The 21525-nt window shown below is 41.5% G+C and overlaps 2 protein-coding genes across 3 annotated transcripts; both read right to left on the bottom strand.

The window, feature by feature from the left end:
- Positions 1-1502: 1502 nt before the first annotated feature.
- Positions 1503-5233, bottom strand: LOC110696930. 2 transcript variants are annotated; one of them, XM_021874258.1, is made up of 6 exons: positions 4884-5233; positions 3891-3983; positions 3556-3804; positions 3084-3166; positions 2325-3005; positions 1503-1832 (listed from the first exon to the last, which is right to left on the bottom strand). In XM_021874258.1, the coding sequence occupies exons 4-6, from the start codon at positions 3096-3098 to the stop codon at positions 1518-1520; spliced, it is 1011 nt and encodes a 336-aa protein (XP_021729950.1). In that variant the 5' UTR covers positions 3099-3166; positions 3556-3804; positions 3891-3983; positions 4884-5233; the 3' UTR covers positions 1503-1517. The 2 variants fall into 2 exon arrangements, with proteins under 2 accessions (XP_021729950.1, XP_021729951.1); XM_021874259.1 differs by having other exon boundaries at positions 2325-3002; positions 3891-5232.
- Positions 5234-18364: 13131 nt separating this feature from the next.
- Positions 18365-20511, bottom strand: LOC110696929 (peroxisomal and mitochondrial division factor 2-like). Its single transcript, XM_021874257.1, has 2 exons — positions 19668-20511; positions 18365-19155 (listed from the first exon to the last, which is right to left on the bottom strand). Exon 1 carries the CDS (start codon positions 20400-20402, stop codon positions 19674-19676), a length of 729 nt encoding a protein of 242 aa, XP_021729949.1. The 5' UTR covers positions 20403-20511; the 3' UTR covers positions 18365-19155; positions 19668-19673.
- Positions 20512-21525: the final 1014 nt, after the last annotated feature.

The following is a 21525-nucleotide window of genomic DNA, read 5'->3' as shown; positions in this document are numbered from 1 at the left end:
TAAGCGTTGACCATATTTCTAGTCCTACCCAGAGTGTTTTAATCTAAAATTATTCATTTCGTGTCCTTAAACCAAAAATTGGGTTAATTTTAACGTTTAAAGTGTATTATAGTTGCTGGAAATTTGTGAGAATAGTAGATTAGTTATAGTTATGTATTCTTATTTGTAGGAAGCTTCGAGCTAGTTGATTTCTAGCGAGTGTGGCTGAGTTTAGGCATTATTCAAGGTACGTATGTGCACAAGAATATTTGTGTATGCGTAGTATCATGCTAGGATTTGTAAAGTGTTATTTAAGTGATGAATTAGTAGCATGTTTGGTTAATTATATGCTTGGAATTGATGTTGGTTGAGCATGATTTGTTATGCAAGCATGTGAATATGTTATTTGAGGCATGATACAAGTTGAGTATGTATGAAGCATGGAAGTATGTTTTATTTTTAAGTATTAAGAAAGCATGTATTTAATAAGCAAGGCTTATATATGAATGAAAGAGCTAAAGTTGGAATTATTGAGCATGATTCATGAATTTATTTCTCACCCATTTATTATTGGTGTTGAGTCAAGAAGTTAGTTTATTTATTTACTCACTCAAGTAAGTTGAGTTTGAGTCAAGGAAGTTTAGTAGTGCATCTTATGCACCAAGGTAGTAATCGTGCAATTTTGTGCACAAAACTAGGCAAGGAACCATAATTAAAATAATCACTAGGTAATTCAAGAATGAATTGGAAGTATGTATTGATTATTATTATGTTTGTTCTTGATTGATTGGTTTGGTCATCACAAGTTAAATTGGTAAATCACGTAAAGTGTAAGAGGATACGCACAAAACTCTTGGAACGTATATACCTTGAGTATGAACATATGGGGGGAGTTATGGAGTTTTATATTTAACCATAGCTTCTACAGGGGTACAGGACATTGTACTTTCTTTTATTATTAATGCGCTAGAATTCCGTCACAAGGTGACATAGTAGGTGCCAATTGGGGTAGCTCCCTGATTGGAAGCTCAATATTTAAATGGGCTATTTTCAAGGAGGGAAACCCGTTCGATGCGTAATCCAAAATTAATGTTAATAATTAATATTGCTAGTTATGAGTCAAAGGTAAGTTGACTTGTGATTGTGTGGCGGGTATGTTTTAAATATTTTATTTGATTCTAGGTTATTCATGTTAGTGTGGTGCATATATACTCAGCTTTGCTGATTCATGCTTTGCTATTTGTGTTCGGCTTTCCTTTGGATTGGCCCTACTATGACCCATTTATATGGTGAGTAGAGGGTTGAATAAAGAGGAAGTAACGGGTACTTGAAGCATGAAGAGCACGATGAGATAGAGTGCAGAGAGTTACTTGTTATGTTTCTTAGTTTTAATATTTTTGAATTATTGATTTGTTATGGACTAAAATTATTATGTTTATTTTTAATTGGTTTTTAAGAAGGGTCATGTTTGAATTGGTTCCAACTTGTGAATGTTTATTTCTACATTTGTTTTGAGGTTGTGAACTCAAGTTTTATTTTTAAAAGTTGGTTTTTATTCTTAGACTTCCGCTGTGTGACTTTGAAAAATTTGCCTTAGTCGTTATCACGGTGGCGGTAATATTTTGGTTATTTCTTAAAAAGGGTTCTATGTAGAGTACAAAGAGTATTTTAAAAGAAGGAAATTTCCAGGGTAATACAATGACATCATCCACCGAAGCCTGATCCCTATCCTCTAATAGTGGCGCCTTCTTATTAACACCAACTGCCTTCACCTTAGCACTGTTCCACACCTTCACCCTCGGGTAAACGCCCCACTTCAAGGGAACTCGATGCAAGTGATCAAGATAATAAATCTACAAGAAACAAAAGCACAAAGTAAATGAGTTTGACATCATCGAGTAAGAATGAGTTTCTTATCATTAGACAATATTAATTGATTTGATATAGCAAGATATCAATCGAATTCTTATAGACAAACACATATCAAATGACCTCGGCATTTGTAGCATTAAAGGGTTCATCATTTTAACTTAATACATAGACACACAAATTAGAAAACTATGGCAAACCCAGTTTAAAAATAACAATCACCGCTTATAATATTTTTTACATCATGAAAAAGAACATAACCCAAGCAAGGCAAAAACAACAATTAATATTCTCTAACCTCTTTACCTAAATTAGGAGACAAAAAGAATATGAACATTATCTGACCTATTTACCAGCAGGAAATAAATTAATGCAACTCTCCTACTAAAACACTTAGTCATGTAAAAGAAGAAAATAAATAGTCTGCGGTGTAGAACAATATTTTAGTAGTCAACATTAAGGCAAATAAGGCTCACCATAGCGAACAGCAAACTGCCCCCACAACCAGACCTATAACCATCTTTTTGGAACTTCCTTTGAAATCTGTTAGCCGTGTCACATAGCCATTCAAAAGTCAATGAACACCAGTCATACTTGATAGCCTCGGTAGCCACTGTCAATGCTGGAATGAGTGTCTTTGGGAAGTTTGAATTATTAGTGGTTGCACAAACCACTTTACCAAGGGCTACAAGTAGAAAGGTTGTCATGAAATCCTCTTCTTCAACTTCATCTGCAAGGGGAATTGGTTCACCCGATTCATCCAATGGACATAAAGCATCTGAAGCAAATTTCAACGAAATGGTTTCTTTGTTTGCACCTACACCATACAGATTAAAATTCCTTCTCATCTTCTGCACCTGCTCCTCATCATTCTCACCAATATCTAAATGGACTTTTTCAGCATCCATTGGTAACCCAAGTACGGACCTCACTTGAGCAGGACCTAAGGGTAAGATCTCACTGTTGCCAAACACCATTGTACCATCAGGAACCACTCTTGTCATCAACCAATAGCAAAATTGGCTCGGTATATTTTTCATGTCAAGATCCAGGAGACCTTCAAACCCCATTTCTGTCACTAACGCGCGTCTTCTTAGATCAAAAACTTTGACTACTTTGCAGAAAGATTCAACCCTACATACAATGTTGGGGTACTGCTACACACAAAAGGAGGAAGTATACATAAGTACCCACCCCGCAAACACTACTCAGTTACATGCACCAAATAAAATTACCTGCTGCAACATCATGCCTTTCCGACGTTCTCATGATGGGTCTTCAACACTGCCCCTTCGCTCAACACCTTTTGCCTTTCCGACTACACACAAAAGGAGGAAGTATACATAAGACACATACAAATCATAAATACAAATTTATTCTGTACTTTAATTTGGACACTAATAGGTATTATTATTCACACTTTGGAGTTCTGTGCTACTAATTTATATGATCTCAATTTAGTTTAATTGCTTGATTTAACTACACATTATTAGTGAAGATTAGTATGTATTATCTAATCTTCCCCTACCACTATCAACCATTATCTTCAATAGCTTGACTTATTTGTACTTATTCATTGATTTGTACTTATTCAATACAACCTTTCTCGTTTAAAGTAAAAGTGAAATCTCATAAGTCCAGTTCTTAGAATACTAAAGCATGCTATAAATATATGTGTCTTAATTGGTAATTATATACTCACTATACCTTTGGCCTTTTCCTCTTCCGACTCTTACTCTTCATGAACCCCATCATCATCTTCATGAACTCAGAGGGAGTGCACGACTCTTCTTCACTATTTCCATCAGAATAGTTATTACTAGAACCACTTTATTCGTCATCTTCTTCATCATCCACATTCACATGGTTCTTGGGTTGCTTTGGCTTCTTTTTAGAGTTTTTCTTCCCCTTCACTTCAGCTCCCCCTTCACCAGAGGGCTTAGAAGTCGATGGATCCTATTGTAAAAATCACAGAGAAAATTTAATAATTCACCCACCACATTTAACTAGAATATAAATACAAACACACAACACTAGCTCACCACCAAGTGTTTCCAGCTCTTCGATCGCACAACTGTCTTCGATCTCATGATTTTCTATTTATAACCTTTTGCGAGGAATACAAACCTGACAATCTAGGGAGAAGACCACAACTGTACTTAGCAACATGGATAAATGCTTTTACCTCAACCAATACAACCAATTCAATGCTACAACCAATACAAAGCTACAACCAAAACAAAGCTTTGCACCATAACAAGAGAACACAATAGTTCTTATCACAGACTCAAAAACACAATTAAATCAAAACAAAGGAACATAATAGTTCTTATCACAGACTCAAAAACACAATTAAATCAAAACAAGGGAACAACCTCCCTCATCATCATCTCAAAGATTCAAAAGCTCAATTACATCAAAACAAGGGAACACACTAGCTCATGTCACAGACTCAATACCTCAATTAAATCAAAATAAGAGGAATCTCAAATAAGGGAACAAACTACTTCATCTCACAGATTCAAAAGCACAATCAAATTAAAAAAAGGGAACGCACTACTTCTTCTCAGATATTCAAAACCTCATTTATATCAAAATAATTAAAATACGAGGAACAAGTTAGGGGACTTTCTTTTAAAACCACAAACCCCGTCATTCTTTGCCATTTTAAAAACCCACAATTTGGAGAACTTTATAAATTGGCCTTACAAAGATCAAAATACACATAATTCTTACAATTGTCGCATAATAATACAACCCCCTAAACCATTTATACAAACCCTAACAACAACAACAACAAATCTTCTCACAATTGTAATTGGGGTGCTTAAAATCAACAAAATGTATGTAATTCTTAATCCCTAATACTAGTTCCGGATTAAACCCAAAACATGCAGATTTTAAAAACCCTAACTTTAAGGTTAAACAACTACATTGAAATTAACTTTGACAAAGTACTAAAATTGTTTCATAGAATTATAAGTTTGGGGAAAACTATTAAATTTATAAAATTAAAAAAAAAAAAATATCCTCACTATTACTCGCCTACAATGCTTGAATTCTCGACACAGCAAGCCCAGAAACAAATCTTCACCTCGCAGCGCCCGCAAAACACGATGATAGAGGAAATGGAAGGGAGGTAGCGAGCCTACTTTCTCATTCAGAGTACGTGCGAATGACCATAGAGGCAAGACAGGGAGAGAAGACCGAGAAAGAAGACAGAGAGAAGTAAATGGAAAAGAGAGAAAAAATAATCTAATTATAAGGGCATGTGACCAAATACGAATACAAAGACAAGGTGTACAATTCTCTCCTCAAATACACTAAAGAAATACAGATACTTCTGCAAACGGGCTGACATAAAGTATTACGGGAAGTGAGTTGGAGCATTTGAATTTACAAGCTTGTCCCTCAATATGCATTTGTTATTGCATATCTATACTCCCTTTAGACAACCTTATTAATATTATTATGAGAAGTTACCTGGAGTCCTAGACTTTTTGTTGGGTCTAAAAGTCAAGTGACTTTGAATGGGTCTAAAAGTCAAATGACTCTGAATGGGTCTAAAAGTCAAATGACTTTGATTGGTCTAAGATTATGGGCATGACTTTTATATAAATATATAATGGGCACTCTAGCGGTTAGAATAAGTAGCTTGACTGTCAGTTTGGAGTCTGATATTAGGATCAGATGGTGTCTTGTTTGCATTTCGTGACTTTAAGACATAAATTACTACGGAGTAATATCCAAGTGGTTAAGAACTAAGAGTTATTCTATATTTGTACTTACACTAAGGCCCTGTTCACTTCACCTTATAAAAATAATATTCAATAAAAAACAATTTCAGTTGAGTAAAAATAAGTTCAGTTCAGTAAAAATAATTTCAGTTCAGTAAAAATAATTTCAGTTTAGTAAAAATCAGTTACTGTAAAGAAGAAATATAATAAAGAATCGGTAAAAATAATTTCAGTTCAACAAAAGGAATTTCAGTTCAGTAAAATTAATTTAAGTTCAGTAAAAATAATTTAAGTTCAGCAAAAATAATCTCAGTTCAGTGAAAATAATTTCAGTTCAGCAAAAATAAGGTGAAGTGAACGGGGCCTAATTAGGGACTTTCTTGCAATTTTGAATAGCCCCTAACTACAAAGTTAATCGTTGAGCTAAAATCTGCAATTAGTTTGACCTGATCGGCTGATCCTAGAAATAGTTTGTATTTTTCTTAGTTTCAATTAGTCTTTTGGTGAGGTGAACGCATTAAGGAGTCAAGGCTTGTTTAGTTCACCTTACTTTTCCTTATCTGATCTAACATGGACTTAACTGGTCTAGTATGATTTGATTTGATCTGGTTTAATATGATGTCCAATTTGACTAAACTTTAACCTTGTGTGTGCAATAATATCTTAAGTCTTATTAAATTTGTAATAAAGTGTATTCTATTAAAATGTAATTTTCATAATTTATTTAATTTTGGGTCTTGTTAAATTAGTAATTTGGTGTATTTTATTATTATGTAATTTTCATGATTTATTTAATTACGAAATTAAAGATATTTAGCAATAAAAAAAAATTATCAAAAATAATACAAATTTTGAGCGATCCGTTAAAAACAAGTCAAACTTTTGATTATTTCTAAATAATACAAACTTTGGGGGTTTTCCGCTTTAAACAAGTTATTTTACCTGCAACCTGAATGACCGATTAAATTGCTTTTTTCTTTTTAATAAATTTGTTTAACAATGTAATTAACACTTAATAACAACTTTAATGATTATTAATTAACAGTTAAAATATTTATAAAAAAAAACATCTCCCCCACCAGCCACCAACCACCACCGGCGCCTGCTCCCTCCTAGCCCTCGGCGCCAGCCGCGCCCAGATCCCACTCCCCAGTGCCGACCAACCTCCCCCACACGTCACCCCCTTCCCTCTTCCACGGCGCTGGCTAAACCACCGAACTCCCTCCCCCAAAATCCCTCTTCCCCGCAAACCACCGAACTCCCTCCCCCGCAAAACCAACAAAAACCCATCTTCCACCCTAAACCCTAACCGAACCCCTATCGATGGCAAGGGAGGTTCGATTAGGGTTTTTTTATGGTGGGAGATGAGTTTTTTGTTGGTTTTGCAGGGGAGGGAGGATTTTGGGGGGGGGGAGGGTTTGGTGGTTCATGTTTCGGGGTTTTCTGATGTCCTGCGGGAGAGTTACAATTCCGAGACTGGAACCGGACGCCTGTACCTGCAAAATAACGGAGACTCCTGAGAGCTCCGCCTCCAACGGTCAAGTTAGTACCTGATTAAGGAGTAATTAATACAGAAATTAAAGTAATAAGGTCTCTCTAGGTGAGAGTATTTAATGTAGGTAATCTGCTTTGCTAGCGAGATCAGCCGGTTATTAGTGTGTTCCGTTAATTATTCGGTCCCTTGATTAATGAGGATTAATCGAGTATTTATAGCCTTGGGAAGCGTGCAACTCTCTAGGTTTAAGGTAAACCTAGGGCCGAACGGGCTTCTAGACTGAAATGGGCCTTGATGGCCGGTTGTCCCATTTGGCATGGGTGGACACGTGGCGTGTCTTAAGTGGTCCGTGGAGGACGCGTGGCGGAACCTGGTTGGTCCACTTGTCAAACGGCGCTTGGTGGATAAAAATCCCCTAATCATTTGCCCCTCACAGGTGGCACGCGACTGGTCACGTGTCGCCTGTGACAGGCGTCGCACGGTGACAGGCGACGGCCCGTTACAGGTGTCACCTTGCAGACGGCCGGGAGACTCTCCCGCCCAAATTTGAATTCGGAAGCGACCCTTCGCCTTCTCATTTTGCCTATAAAAGGAAGTGCTGACTTCGGTCATTTTCACATTTGAGAATTTTTGCGAGAACATTCGGACCCCTGAACTTGCTCTGACATTTTCGGACTTTTTCTGCCTACCGCCTGTTCTGACAAGCCGACTGACCCGAACTTTCAGGACTTCATCAACTGTCATCCGTTCAGGTAACTCAGTTCTCTTACTCTTAATTTTCTTTTTATTTTTTGAAATGGCACCATGGAAGCACACGACACGCCCTAAGTTAGTGATCAGCCGGTCACCGGGGACGGCTGAATCTAGGACTAGGAGTGCCGCCTGCCCTTTTCTGGACCCATCTTTGCCCTTTATACAAAGTCCGACTGAATCTGTGTCTATGCAGAACGTGATGGCCAGAACAAAAAAGACTGCCAGAATATCAAACTCAGACGGCTCCTCCCAAAGGGTACTCCTTAGCGAAACATCTGACCAGGCGCCAGATGTGGAACGAGGCGACTGTCAAGCTGATAGTTCTGAGAGAGGGACCAAGGTGTTCCCTTCTCATCTAACCGTGGACATGTCTAATTTACCTTCTGCTCCTTCTAAGGGAGAGGAGGCGGGCCCCTCTAGGAGAGGGGAGGCGTCGTCCTCTTCGGACTCGTCAGGGGACGAGTCCGATTCCAGCTCTTCTGACCATAGTTCTTCTAACCATAGTTCTTCTGACTCAGAAGAAAAACATAACCGCCTACAAGAGGCGAGAAGTTCCCATGCAGTGGAGAAGGGGGATAATTGGGCAGAGCCGTCCGCCTCTTACAGAGAGGAAAACACCCCCTACTACTGCAGGGTGCCCCGGGGCCGGATCGCAACCATGCGAGACAACGTGGCGAGCTTTATTGCTAACCACAAAATGGGCCCGGAGTATTTACTGTTTGTGCCGGATCCAGAAGATACTGTCGTCTGGCCGGCTGGTACCAGCTATGGTGACGGCTGTTTTGGCTGCTATGTGGCGGCCATCAAAGCTGGTCTGCGCTTCCCATTACATCCGGCTGTTCAGCGGATTTTAGATGGGTATGATCTGGGGTTATGGCAGTTAGCCCCCAACTCTTGGGTAAACGTACTCGGCTATGTGGCCGGGTGCGAACTGAACGGGGTGGAGCCAAGTTTTGAGGCTTTCGCCCACATGAACTATCTCAGCCGGACCCCTAAGTCGGGAGGTACCGGCTGGTATCAACTAACAAGCCACAGGGGTTACCTCATGACGAGAGGTAAGGCAAACAAATGGAAGGATTGGCGGAACACCTTCCTTATTATCGAGAGTTCAGACACGGAGCTGAACAAACGTTTTAACAAGTGGAACAGGGATCCGCCTCTTCTTGCAGGCGGCCGCAGCATGCCGCCTGTTCCCCCAAAGGCTAAAAGAGAGATCCTAGACAAAGGACTCTTCAAAGTAGAGACTAGGGTGAACTCTACTTCAGGGGTACGAGAGCAAGTACCCCTACACTGCGTCCCGAGCTTCAAGTGGCTCTATGATGAGTACTTCTTGGCCGCCTGTGGCCTCGGCAGTCGGTGCTCTAGAGGTAGCCGGCCTGACGAATACTCTGTTTTCTCACGCCTTGTTTACTTGGGATTTTTACTAACTTTGCTGTTTATTTCTTTCAGCCGACGCCATGAGTAAAATAACAGCATCTAAGACTGCGGCGGCCATGCTGCGGGTCTCGCTAATGAAGCAGTCGTATGCCGACTCCCCCAGCAAGGAGGCACCCTTGGTAAGCTTTGAAAACTCTTCTCCTTTTAGTTGTATTATGCATATACTAACTCTTTTTGTTTTCAGTCTGGCACTCCAAGGGCTTCTTCCTCGCAACAGCCGGACCCCAAGGCCCGGAGGACGACTGTTGCAAGCTCTCCTGGGTCTTCCAGGAAAACAGTGGCGGCTGAGAAGCAGCCGGCCACTTCTTCAAAAACCCAAGCGGGGCCGCCTAGATGTATGGACCCTTGCTTGTAAAAACTCACTCTTGCTTCCTTCTTGATTAGGTCTAACTTGTTTTTCCTTCTGCTTAATGCAGCCGGCCCCCAGGGACTTGACTTGGTTGAGGTAGCCAAGTCAATGGTTAAAGTAGTTCCTCCCTCTGACAGGGAGGCGGTCAAGGGTGCCGGCACCCTTGACCTCGATGGAATTTCGGGGATCCTAGCTGAGGTATACCCTTTTGAAGTTCCAGGACGCCTGTTAACCCTTTTGATTGGAAACTGACGCCTGTTTTTCTTTGTACTTAGGCCCTGCTCCGAGTCAACAGCCTTCGCAAGCCGATTGATCGGAAAAACAAAGAGGTAAAGGCCGCAAAGGCTATGGCCGCCTCCAGCTGTGATAAAGCAATGTTTCAAATTGCCCAAAATGAAGTACTGACCATTGATCTTCTTTATTATCAGGCGCAGGCGACCGCCGCTGTTCGGGCTCAGCTAGAGGCGGCCCAAAAGAAGGTCGACGAGCTGGAGGGGACCGTCACCAAATTTAAAGCCGAGCTGAAGCCCCTTCGTCAGAAAATGCACTCTTACGAAGCCATGGAGAAATCTTTGGCTAACGTAAAAGAACGCCTGGTGAACCAGGAGAAGAGTCTTACCCAAGAGCTCTCGGACAAGGCCGAGCAAGAGAAACAAGAGCTCGTCCGGGAGATGGTGGAAGACTCCGCCCAAATCCAACGCATGACCTGGGAACGACTGTTCCCCAGTGCCGACTTTGCCTCATGGGAAAGAACGTACCGCCAGTGTTCGGAAATATATAATCAACAGATCCTGGCGGCTGCTGAAGAAGAGGCGATGGACGTTGCGTTGGAGGAGGAAGAGCCGGTTGTGGCGCTTGTGCCACTTGGGGGTAAGGCATCAAAAGATGATGCAGCAAAGGCCGAGTCCAGCAAGAAGAGTGCTGACCAGGCGGCTGCTGCTGATACTGAACTGCCCCCTTCTTAAGCTTTAAGTATATTTTTTTTTTTTTCACGGCCTGCGTGCCGTTTGCTTTGTAATTACCCGGCCAGGGGGCCGGGGTTTTGAATATTCTGCTGGTCTTTTATGGCCGGCTCATTTTAATCAAATTTTTTGTTTTTGTTCAAATTTGTCTAAGTATTTGAAATTTGCTCACTAGACAGACTGTTGTGTATGGCCGAACGTTAAGACAGGTACAAATAGTAAGTATGCCGCCTATGCCCCTGGACGACTGGTTGTCTGTTTCCAGGATAGATGATCAGTCGGCCATTTAATCAATCGGTATTCGAACTCTTTATTCAATTTGACCAAGTAAATAGAATTACCAAGTAGACAAGGAATTTAAGTAGGAAAACAAGCGGCGGGTACCGGTTGTTTCCCTTTATTGCCAATGTTGGCCTCTAATTTGTTATTTATTAACCTAGCAAGAGTATTGGTTGAGAGCCTTTGTTTATTGAAAACAAGTGGACGACTCGTACCTTTTAGGCTCAGTACTAAGTTTGAGTGACTATTAAGTTAACATAGGAGTTACTTAGTCTTCGTCACAATCTTGATTGAGTAGTAAAGGTATCAGGCGGCGTAGGCCGGCTAGACCCCTTGATTTACCAATGTTTGTTGGCTATTTACTCAATAGGTTATCCAGTAGGAATAGGGGTTCGAGTGCCCTTGTTTGTATAAAACAGGCGGACGACTCAAACTTTTTAGGTTCCATACCAAATTTGAAGGAGTGACTATGAGTTAACTTTGGAGTTACTCAGTCGCCGTCACTTTTGTTTGAGAAGTATAGGTACCAGGCGGCGTAGGCCGGCTAGACCCCTTTATTCGCCAATGTTTGTTGGCTATTAACTCAATAGGTTATCCAGTAGGAATAGGGGTTCGAGTGCCCTTGTTTGTATAAAACAGGCGGACGACTCAAACTTTTTAGGTTCCATACCAAATTTGAAGGAGTGACTATGAGTTAACTTTGGAGTTACTCAGTCGCCGTCACTTTTGTTTGAGAAGTAGAGGTACCAGGCGGCGTAGGCCGGCTAGACCCCTTGATTCGCCAATGTTTGTTGGCTATTATCTCAATAGGTACCCCCTGCATTTATCCCAAGTAATACAGGCGGTCATCTGACTCAGATGTCAACTGCTACCACTGGTTTGGTTAGTGATAGAGTTATCCTTGTCTCAAAAACGGCTACGTGGTTGCCCTTTGGGACAGTCGTATAGGTGCCGTGTAATTAGTTTATAGAACAATGTTCCACCCAAAAGGGAGCTGCTCTCTGCGACGAATTTCATCCGAATGGATGCCGCCGGACGCCTGCTATAATGTTGGGACAGGTCGGATTAGTTTTTAAAAGTTAGATCAGTTGACTAGGCGCCTGGTCTGATCATTCGGCCGGTGGCCTTGGTAAGTTCTTGGTGAACGTAGGTGCTAAGTCAAAGAAGGGTAGCCGCCTGTTAGGCACAGTGTCGGCCAGGCCCTAATCTTTTTAGCTAAGTATTGTGAGTAAAATACTCAATGGAGAGTAGCCGACTGTAAAGGTACAGACGGCATGCCCCTCTGATGATAGAGTGAAAAAACTCAATGGAGAGTAGCCGACTGTAAAGGAACAGACGGCATGCCCCTCTGAAGATAGAGTGAAAAAACTCAATGGAGAGTAGCCGACTGTAAAGGTACAGACGGCATGCCCCTCTGAAGATAGAGTGAAAAAACTCAATGGAGAGTAGCCGACTGTAAAGGTACAGACGGCATGCCCCTCTGAAGATAGAGTGAAAAAACTCAATGGAGAGTAGCCGACTGTAAAGGTACAGACGGCATGCCCCTCGTAATACAAAATTGAATAGTAAGTGCCAACTTTTTTAAGTAGCTCTTTACTTTACATCATTCAAAAGAAATATTTCTTAAGGTTATCTACATTCCAAGTTCGAGGCAACGGTTGTCCGTCTGGTGTTTCCAGACGGTAGGTACCGTCCCTGACTTCCGCATAGATTCGGTAGGGTCCTTCCCAGTTGGGAGTTAGTTTGCCAGACTCGTTAGCCCTACCAACTGCTTCCATTTTTCTAAGTACAAAGTCCCCTACTTTGAGTGGACGCCTGTGCACTTTCTTGTTGTATGATCTAGTCATTCTCAGGCGGTAGATTTCATGGCGCAAAACAGCATTGCCCCTCTTTTCAGGAAGTGAATCTAATGCCAGGCGCATAGCTTCCCAGTTTGCCTCTTCGTCATATAGCATTACTCGAAGAGTCGGCTCGTAGTGTTCTATTGGAAGAACAGCTTCTGCACCATAAGTTAGGAGGAATGGAGTTTCTCCAGTCGCCCCTTTTTCAGTCGTCCTAATGGCCCAAAGAACATGTGGTAGTTCATCTGCCCATAGGCCGCCTGCTCGTTCAATTTTTTTCTTGAGACCGTCTGAGATGATTTTATTAAAGGCTTCTACCTGGCCGTTTGCTTGTGGACGGCCGACAGATGCAAAGTAATGTCCAATTCCTTGGTCTCCCAACCAGCTTTTGAGAACAGGCGTCTCAAATTGGGGACCATTATCAAAAACCATAGACATGGGAACCCCGAACCGAGTGATGACGTTTTTCCAAATGAATGAAATTACATCTTTCGTCTTGATTCCCTTTACAGCCTCCGCCTCTACCCATTTAGTGAAGTAGTCAACGGCAACAAGTATATACCTTCTGCCGCCTGTAGCAGGCGTATATGGACCCAGAATGTCCATGCCCCACTTAGCAAACGGTAGTGGGCTGTGAATGGTAGTGAGGTCAGTAGCCGGACGGTGAATTAATTTGCCAAACCTTTGGCACTTGTCACATTTTTTCACCATCTCCATTGCATCTGCTTCCAAAGTAGGCCAAAAGTAGCCCTGCCGCCTTGCCCTTTGAGCAAGCATCCTACCACCTATATGGGAAGCACAGAAACCAGAGTGAAGATCATCTAGTATCTCTCGTCCCTTTTCAGGAGTAACACACTTTAAGAAGGGTTGAAGGTGCCCCCTCTTGTGCAGTTCCCCCTGTATCATTTCAAAACAGGAGGCTCGTTTTATCAGTGATGCCGCCTGTTGAGGATCATCCGGCAGTGTACCGTTTGTCAGATATGCCCTGATTGGTTCCATCCAGGTTGAGCTTCTGTCTAGAATTCCAATAGGATTTTCCTCGATGCTTCTCTTCTCCATTACTTCCCAAAACACAGTTCGAGGAGTATCGGAGGAGGCGGATGATGCTAATTTCGAGAGTGCATCTGCCTGGTTGTTTTCTGATCTCGGTACTTGGATCAGATGGAAATCCTCAAGGGAGCCGACTGCTTGTCGGACCGCCTGTAAATATTTGATCATGGCCGGATGTGTTGCTTCGTATTCGCCATTGTACTGACTCACTATCAGTTGTGAATCAGAACAGGCGTCTATTTTCCTTGCCCCGGCCGCCTTACACATGCAAAGGGAAACTCATGGACTTCAAATTAATGGACTTCAAATGCAAAGATGTCCTTGTATTCTTTCAACAGGTTGTGAAAGTCATCACCAAGGTTTCTCAGAGCAGTCGTCCCAACTTTGACTGTTCGGTCAGGGCGGGAGTCGTCTAATATCAGGTCCGTATGCTCACCAGCCGGCTGAGGGCGGAACTCATCCGGCCGGTCCTCTGCCAATGATTGCTATTTTCTTGCCTTTCTGGCGGACTCTGTCTGGGACGCCTTTCTTTTTCTGTCGCCTGTTTCTTGAACAGGCGCACTTTCCTTGACATTGTCAAGGTCTGTTTTTTCTCCACTTGACCCAGTGGCCTTAGCAGTGGGTTTGACATCCGAGAGATAGCACTCTCGGGCCATCCTCTGATCTCCCCTTAGGGAGCCGACTGTTCCATTGTCCCTTTCAAACTTAAGCAGCATAAGTGACGGGATTATAACAGCCTTGGCACTATTCAGGGTTGGGCGACCCAGAATCATGTTGTAGGCAGAGAGTTCCTCTACAACTAGGAATCGGACTACCATGTGTCGTCCTTCCCCTTTTTCGCCCAGGCGGACGGGTAGATCAACTCGTCCCAGTGGGTGGACGACTCCTCCTCCAAACCCTATTAAAGGGTGGGAGGCCGGATGTATGCAGTCCGTCTGATATTTCAGTTTTGACAGACATTTGCTGCTGATGAGATCTGAAGAGCTCCCAGTATCTATGAGGATTCGACCAACTCTCTGGTTGGCCACTTTACATTCAATAACGAGAGGGTCGTCATGCGGCCCCCTTATTCCTCCTAGATCCTCTTCAGTGATGACAATCTCAGGAAATGTATATTTGGACGGTCGTTCTTGGTGAACGGAATTTACATCTAACCGCCTTATATTTTCTTTGTTGCCCCTAATAGTGGGGCCGCCTCCTGAGAAGCCGCCTGCAATGGTGTAGACGACTGCATCATCTGTATCGGAACTGTCGGCCTGTTGATTCTTTTTGGCCGACTGCTTTTTTGAGGAAGTATTCCCCGTAGATTTCTTGACATAAGTGTCAAGATCACCTTGATCAGCCAAGCGGTCTAGGTACCGCATGAGACTAATGCAGTCGTTGGTGTGATGACCAATGTCATCATGATAAGCACAGATTTTGTCTTGGTTCCGGTTGCTCGCAGAACCCTTCATGGGGAGCGGTTTCTCAATTGAGAGCCGTCCCTTTATTTCTTTTAGGATAAACTGGTTATCCTTGTTAAACACATACTTTGGGGAGTATGGTTTGAATTCCTTTTTCTTCTTGGCCGGCTGTTTAGAGGAATCAGCCGCCCAGACCCCTTTTCTTTTTTCATCTTTGTTGGACGACTGTTTCTGTCGTCCTTCTCTATTGTCGAACCTCTTCCCGTCCGACTGTTTCATTGTACACAGATCAGTCGCCTGTATATAGGCTTCTGCTTCAATCAAGGCCTCTTGAAGAGTCGCCACCCTTTTTCGAACTAAATCAAATTTGAAGGTAGACCCGTCTTTGAGACCTCTAAAAAAGTCAGTATAAGCTACCTCATCCGGTAACCCTTGAATCTGTATTCTCATCAGGTTGAACCGCCTGATGTAGGAACGAAGCCCCTCCTTTTCACCCTGCTGAATTGTTCCCAAATCAAGGGTCGTTTTCTTCGCAGGGATGTTCATTGCAAAGTTGGAGGCAAATAAGTAAGCAAGCGTCCTGAAACTGTTTACACAACCAGTCGGCAGGTTGCCGAACCATTGCTGTGCAATTCCCTTGAGAGTTGCTGGGAAACACTTGCACCAAGTGGGATCATCCAACCCTTGAAGGTACATCAGGTTGGTGAATGCCATCAGATGGTCTTCCGGGTTAGTAGTGCCATCATAGGCGCCTACTAAAACATTTTTTACTTTGGCCGGCTGAGCGGCTTCAGTAATTTCCTTGGAGAAGGCCGACGGCTGTTCACCAAGTCTAAGCAGCCGTAGCTGCCAGTCCATAGGTTGGACGTTTTTTGCTGCAGGTCCACCAAATGGAGGTGGCTGCATAAAATATTGTTGTTGCGGCACAAATGGCAAATTTGGTACCGCCTGCGCACTATGAAAGCCAGACTGTCGGGAGGTGCCGCCTGACTGACTCTCATGGTACGACTGAGTTGGCCTCATCGAGGCATTTCGCAAACTGTCCTGAAAATTTGAAGTAGAAGCCGACTCTGATAATCGGTCACTCCTCTTCTGCTCTAGCAGGTGCCGAGCATCTGTGAACGTTTGCTTTGACCCGTCCGCCTGAATATGACGAACCGGTTTCCTATTTCCCGTAGGATAACGGAGTTTTGTGAAATCAAGAGCAGACGGCTCCCGCTTCTTAGATTTAGGATGGGGAGTCGCCTCTCGCCCTTGAACTGGCTTCCTCTTCAGTGAAGTGGAAGGTTTTTTGGCCGCCTGCTCTTTGACTGAAGCAGGCGGTTTTTTGTTGATCAACTCTTGGATCTCTCCCTTGAATCCCCTCATGAAGGTCATGAGTTCGTTCCTTGTGATGGGAGCAGACCCATCAGTCGGCTGTTGCCGAGCAAGCGGTGCGCCTGCTGGCTCGCTTCCTGTTTGAAGATACTCCCGTTCCCTTATTTCAGTATGACGGGTACGGCGGGCCCTTAGGGTCCCGTCTGGAGCTGTATGAGTTTCAACTTCAAATTCACTTTCGGTATCATGGTCCGACTGAACTTGAGGGTCGTCTAGGGGACGCCTCTCTTCTGGGGTCGGTACAGACTTGGATGCCATCTCTGAAGTACTCTCCCCACAGACGGCGCCAAATGTTTCGGGGTTTTCTGATGTCCTGCGGGAGAGTTACAATTCCGAGACTGGAACCGGACGCCTGTACCTGCAAAATAACGGAGACTCCTGAGAGCTCCGCCTCCAACGGTCAAGTTAGTACCTGATTAAGGAGTAATTAATACAGAAATTAAAGTAATAAGGTCTCTCTAGGTGAGAGTATTTAATGTAGGTAATCTGCTTTGCTAGCGAGATCAGCCGGTTATTAGTGTGTTCCGTTAATTATTCGGTCCCTTGATTAATGAGGATTAATCGAGTATTTATAGCCTTGGGAAGCGTGCAACTCTCTAGGTTTAAGGTAAACCTAGGGCCGAACGGGCTTCTAGACTGAAATGGGCCTTGATGGCCGGTTGTCCCATTTGGCATGGGTGGACACGTGGCGTGTCTTAAGTGGTCCGTGGAGGACGCGTGGCGGAACCTGGTTGGTCCACTTGTCAAACGGCGCTTGGTGGATAAAAATCCCCTAATCAGTTCAGGTCAGCGTCGGGGAAGAAGGAAGGGGTGACGGGCGGGGGAGGGGGGTCGGCGTCGGCGCTGGGGGAGGGGATATGGGCGCGGCCGGCGCCGAGGGGCAGGGAAGGGTGGCAGCGGTCGCTGAGTTGGGTGGGGAATGAGTTTAAAAATTTATATATATATATTAATAATAATAATAATAATCTTGTAAAAATAAAAAACATTAAATAAATAAATAAATAAATAATCAAATTAAATTGCTAAACCAATAAAATTTTGACATGTGTTCCATATAACCTATTAACCAAGTTGCTAACCGATTATAATTTGTTTTAGGCGAAAACCCCCCCAAAGTTTGTATTATTTAGAAATAATCAAAAGTTTGACTTGTTTTAAGTAGACCGCTCAAATTTTGTATTATTTTTGATAATTTTTCCTAAAAAAAACAACACATAAAACGACAAAATATATCAAAAAACTTATTTTAGTCTGACCTGAACTTTTTTTTTTATCTGATTAGAAATAAATTTTAAAAATAAATAAAATAAATAAAAAGTTGAACTAAGCATGACCTTCACTACTTAAAATAGAGAGGTCACAAAAGTGTCAGCAAACTCATAATAAAGCAAATTTAGTTTGCCACCTACAAGATTTTGCATTTACGTGTCAACATTATAAGATTAATAACTACCCTTTTTTCTACCAGAAAAAGGCAGTACAATCGTGCAAGTAATAATAAACTATGAGCACATGGCGCCAGATAATATGCTATGTCCTGGAATATGCTGCCAGAGTACATGAAAAGTGACAAAGTACTTGGAATGGTGAATGAGTGATGAAAATCATCCACCGAGTGCATTTGCATCACAATCAACCACTTAAACCACTAGACTGAAAATTCAAGTCTTGAATACAAGCTCTGGCAAGGCAAATTAGCCTCACAACATAGCTTGCAGTCGTACTATTTTTATGTCATTTTGCTTTTGGCTAGGAACTTTACCCTTCATACCTTAACATCTCAACAAATTACAGTATAAAGTTTTCACCCATCTGCACCGTCTAATTCATGATGCGGTTGTTTACAGTAGATTCATAATCACAAACATAGATTGCTAACTAATACCAGTCGACAGAATATAAAAACCAATTCGGTTTACACAAGTAGGAGAATAAATCGACCTTATGATAAAGAAATACTTCGTAATACTTTATTCAGGTACTTATATCAGACTCCATCCATGAAGCACATAGGTGAATCCATGAATATGCTTCGAGGATTAAGTTTAATAAGAGGATGAATAAACATTATGACAAAGTTAACTGTTAAACAAAAGGAACGTTATTCCCGGCTATGAGCTAGTGAGAAGTTTCATTCCGGCCTATGAGCAACCTATGAGAAACTTCTCACTAGGTTGTCATTTACACCATGACCTAAATCCGAGACCTAAACATTATGACAGAAAACTTCTCACTAGGTTGTCATTTACACCATCACAGTTGCCGGCTGCCTGTTGCCACATATATTTATGGGTTTAAGGGTGGACTAATCACCCTTTCAAAACTAACATCAAAACAACATTGAAACTTCAGATAGTATTCTAACTCTTTGTAGCAACCTGAATACCATATGTTTCAATAACCCTTAAATTAGATGAAGAATTGAGACCAAGAGAAAGTAAATTTAGGTCTCGGGGAGGGAAACGTTGCTGCAACTGGAATCAAATTTCCAAAAGCAACAATCGGCCTATGAGCACTTGAAGGGGGTAAGAAGCTACCCTCTGCAAGATTTCATGGCAAGTAGAGATCAAATTGTACAATTCACCCATAATTTTGGGATTCCGTCTGCTTCCAATTCTAGTCATCTGACAAAGGCAAAAACACTCCTCAGAATATCAAATCCAAAGCCCAAAATTCGAGTTCCAGAGCTATACTAGTCAAGAAATTTAACACCAATGGTACAATAAGGCAGCATAAGAAGATAAACTAAAAACATAATGAAATAATTCACCAAATTTCCACTACCACGAGAGAAAAATAAAAAATGAAATCAAATTATAGCACCAATCTAGAAAAACCTTATCAAGAATTGTTATCAGCATCATCAAAATCAACACTCAAACATCACATTTAATCAAAATCAATCATGTATCATCATAGAACAAAATTGGGATTCACACCTTAACAACCTCATACAAAAATATAATAAAATTTCCAAATTATCTTGCTAAAAACAGAATTTAAGAAAAAAAAAAAGAATAAAACCATGGCAACTAACATCAAAATTTAGCAAATAACTAGATTACTACTATCCAATAGTAACCATTTGAATTCTCAACCTAAAACAAGTTATCTCATCAATAATCTATATTTGTACCTGCCTCTACTTCTGCCTAATGTAGCACACCACAGCCGCGGCGACGACGACACCAGCAGAAACAGCACCAATAGCAGGCAATAGAGTATTGAATCCTGCAAATCCATCATCAACAACTTCTCTTTCTGCAACTTTATCCATTAATCCGTCAATTAATTTTTCAGATTCATCCGATTTCTTCGCCAATTCATCCAATTTCTCCTCCAATTGATTCACCTTAGCTTCGGAAATCCTCAACGAAGCCTGAAGCTGCTCAACCGAATTCTCAACCTCCTTCTTCTCGATCAAAAGTGCAGCAATTTCATTCTCTTTCACCTGTTTCTCTCTCTTCGCCTTCTCTTCAATCTCCTTGATCTTCGTCTTCAGCTCCTGAGCTTCACGGCTCGACTCGGCGCCTTCGTTCATGGAGGTGATGTAGTCATGCTCAAGACGCGACACTTGAATTTCAAGCTCCGACGCTCTCTTAGCTATGGATTCCGCCGCCCTCCGATTCGACTCCGACTCGGCGTTTTCAGCCTTGAGTGACTCGATCTCAGCTTGTAATTCACCGATTTTAGCCTCCGATTTCGAATTTTCGCTCTCCAAATCGGATTTCTCCTTCTCCAAAGCTTCGATCCTCTGATTAAGGTCGTCAATGGAGGTGGTGGAGGTTGACTTCTTGGAAGAATGATCAGGTTCGTTGAGATCAGCGGTGTCGCCATTGACGCCAATAGAGAGAGCTTCGTTGTCCGCCATTGATGAAGGTTGTTTGGAGTTAGGGTGATTTATGGAGGAAAGTAGGGTTTTAGAAATGGAAGGAAATGAAATGTGCAAGTTTTAGGGGAAATTGTGAGATAAACAGAGAATGTTTATGTGAGTGGTGTGAAATGAGGAGAATAAAGGGTGGATGAAATGACGTCGTTTTCGTTGAGCTTTGTTTTTGCGTTTTTTTTTTTTTATTTTCGTAGTGCGCAAGACATGTTGTTTGGGCTTGTAATTCTTTTTAGTTTGGGTTAGGGCCCTTAGGGGTGTCCGAGTATTCTCATTAAAACTGAAATTCAATTCAATCTAAATCAAATCAAATCAAATCAAATCAAGGTCTTAAATCAGATTAATACTTTATGAAAATTTAGATTTAGATTGATAGGATTGGGCTTGTTTGGAACCGAAAAAACCGAATAGTAAATTCTGTATGTATAATTGCAAAGTAATCACGCAAGAACTATGTTTTCAAGCATGTATTAAGATAATGGGATTAGACCAATTTTATTTTTATATAATTGCAATTAGGCTCTAAAAATTTACAACGTATTTTAATTCGAATTGGATTTATAGAATCGAATTTTAATTCGAATTAGGTCGAGTTAGATTTGTGAGAAATTTAAATCCAATTGAACTGGAATTTTGAAAACGAATCTTATTTCAGATCGGATTGGATTTAGAGCCAAATGAATTTCGTCTCAATTTGTAATAGAGATCAATGCGTCTTAATTAATAAGGAAAATTTGTGAAAAAAACTACTTTTTTCTTGTATAAAACTATAAATTTAGAATTTTGAAAGAAATTATCTTTAAATCACACATTTTTAAAATTTTTATTCTTAATTTTTGTTCACTTTTGAAAAAAAAAAAAAAAAAAAAAAAAAAAAAACCCTTAAATTCTTCCACTTTTACTTATCCCCTTTCATTATGCTCTTATAACTTATTTATGGGCATGTTTTGTATTATTATTATAATTATAATAAGGGATTTTCCATCTGATACCCAGGGCCGTCTATGGGCCAACGCAAAGAGACCCACAGCATAGGGCCTCCAATTGAAAAAATCCTGATAATAATCTAAATAGATGTAATGTCTATAATGATAAGGATATGAAATCT

This window comes from Chenopodium quinoa, unplaced genomic scaffold (assembly GCF_001683475.1).
Source record: "Chenopodium quinoa cultivar QQ74 unplaced genomic scaffold, ASM168347v1, whole genome shotgun sequence".
Lineage (NCBI taxonomy): Eukaryota > Viridiplantae > Streptophyta > Magnoliopsida > Caryophyllales > Amaranthaceae > Chenopodium > Chenopodium quinoa.
Note: the sequence above shows the minus strand (reverse complement) of the source record. Positions and strands in the feature narration are given on the sequence as shown.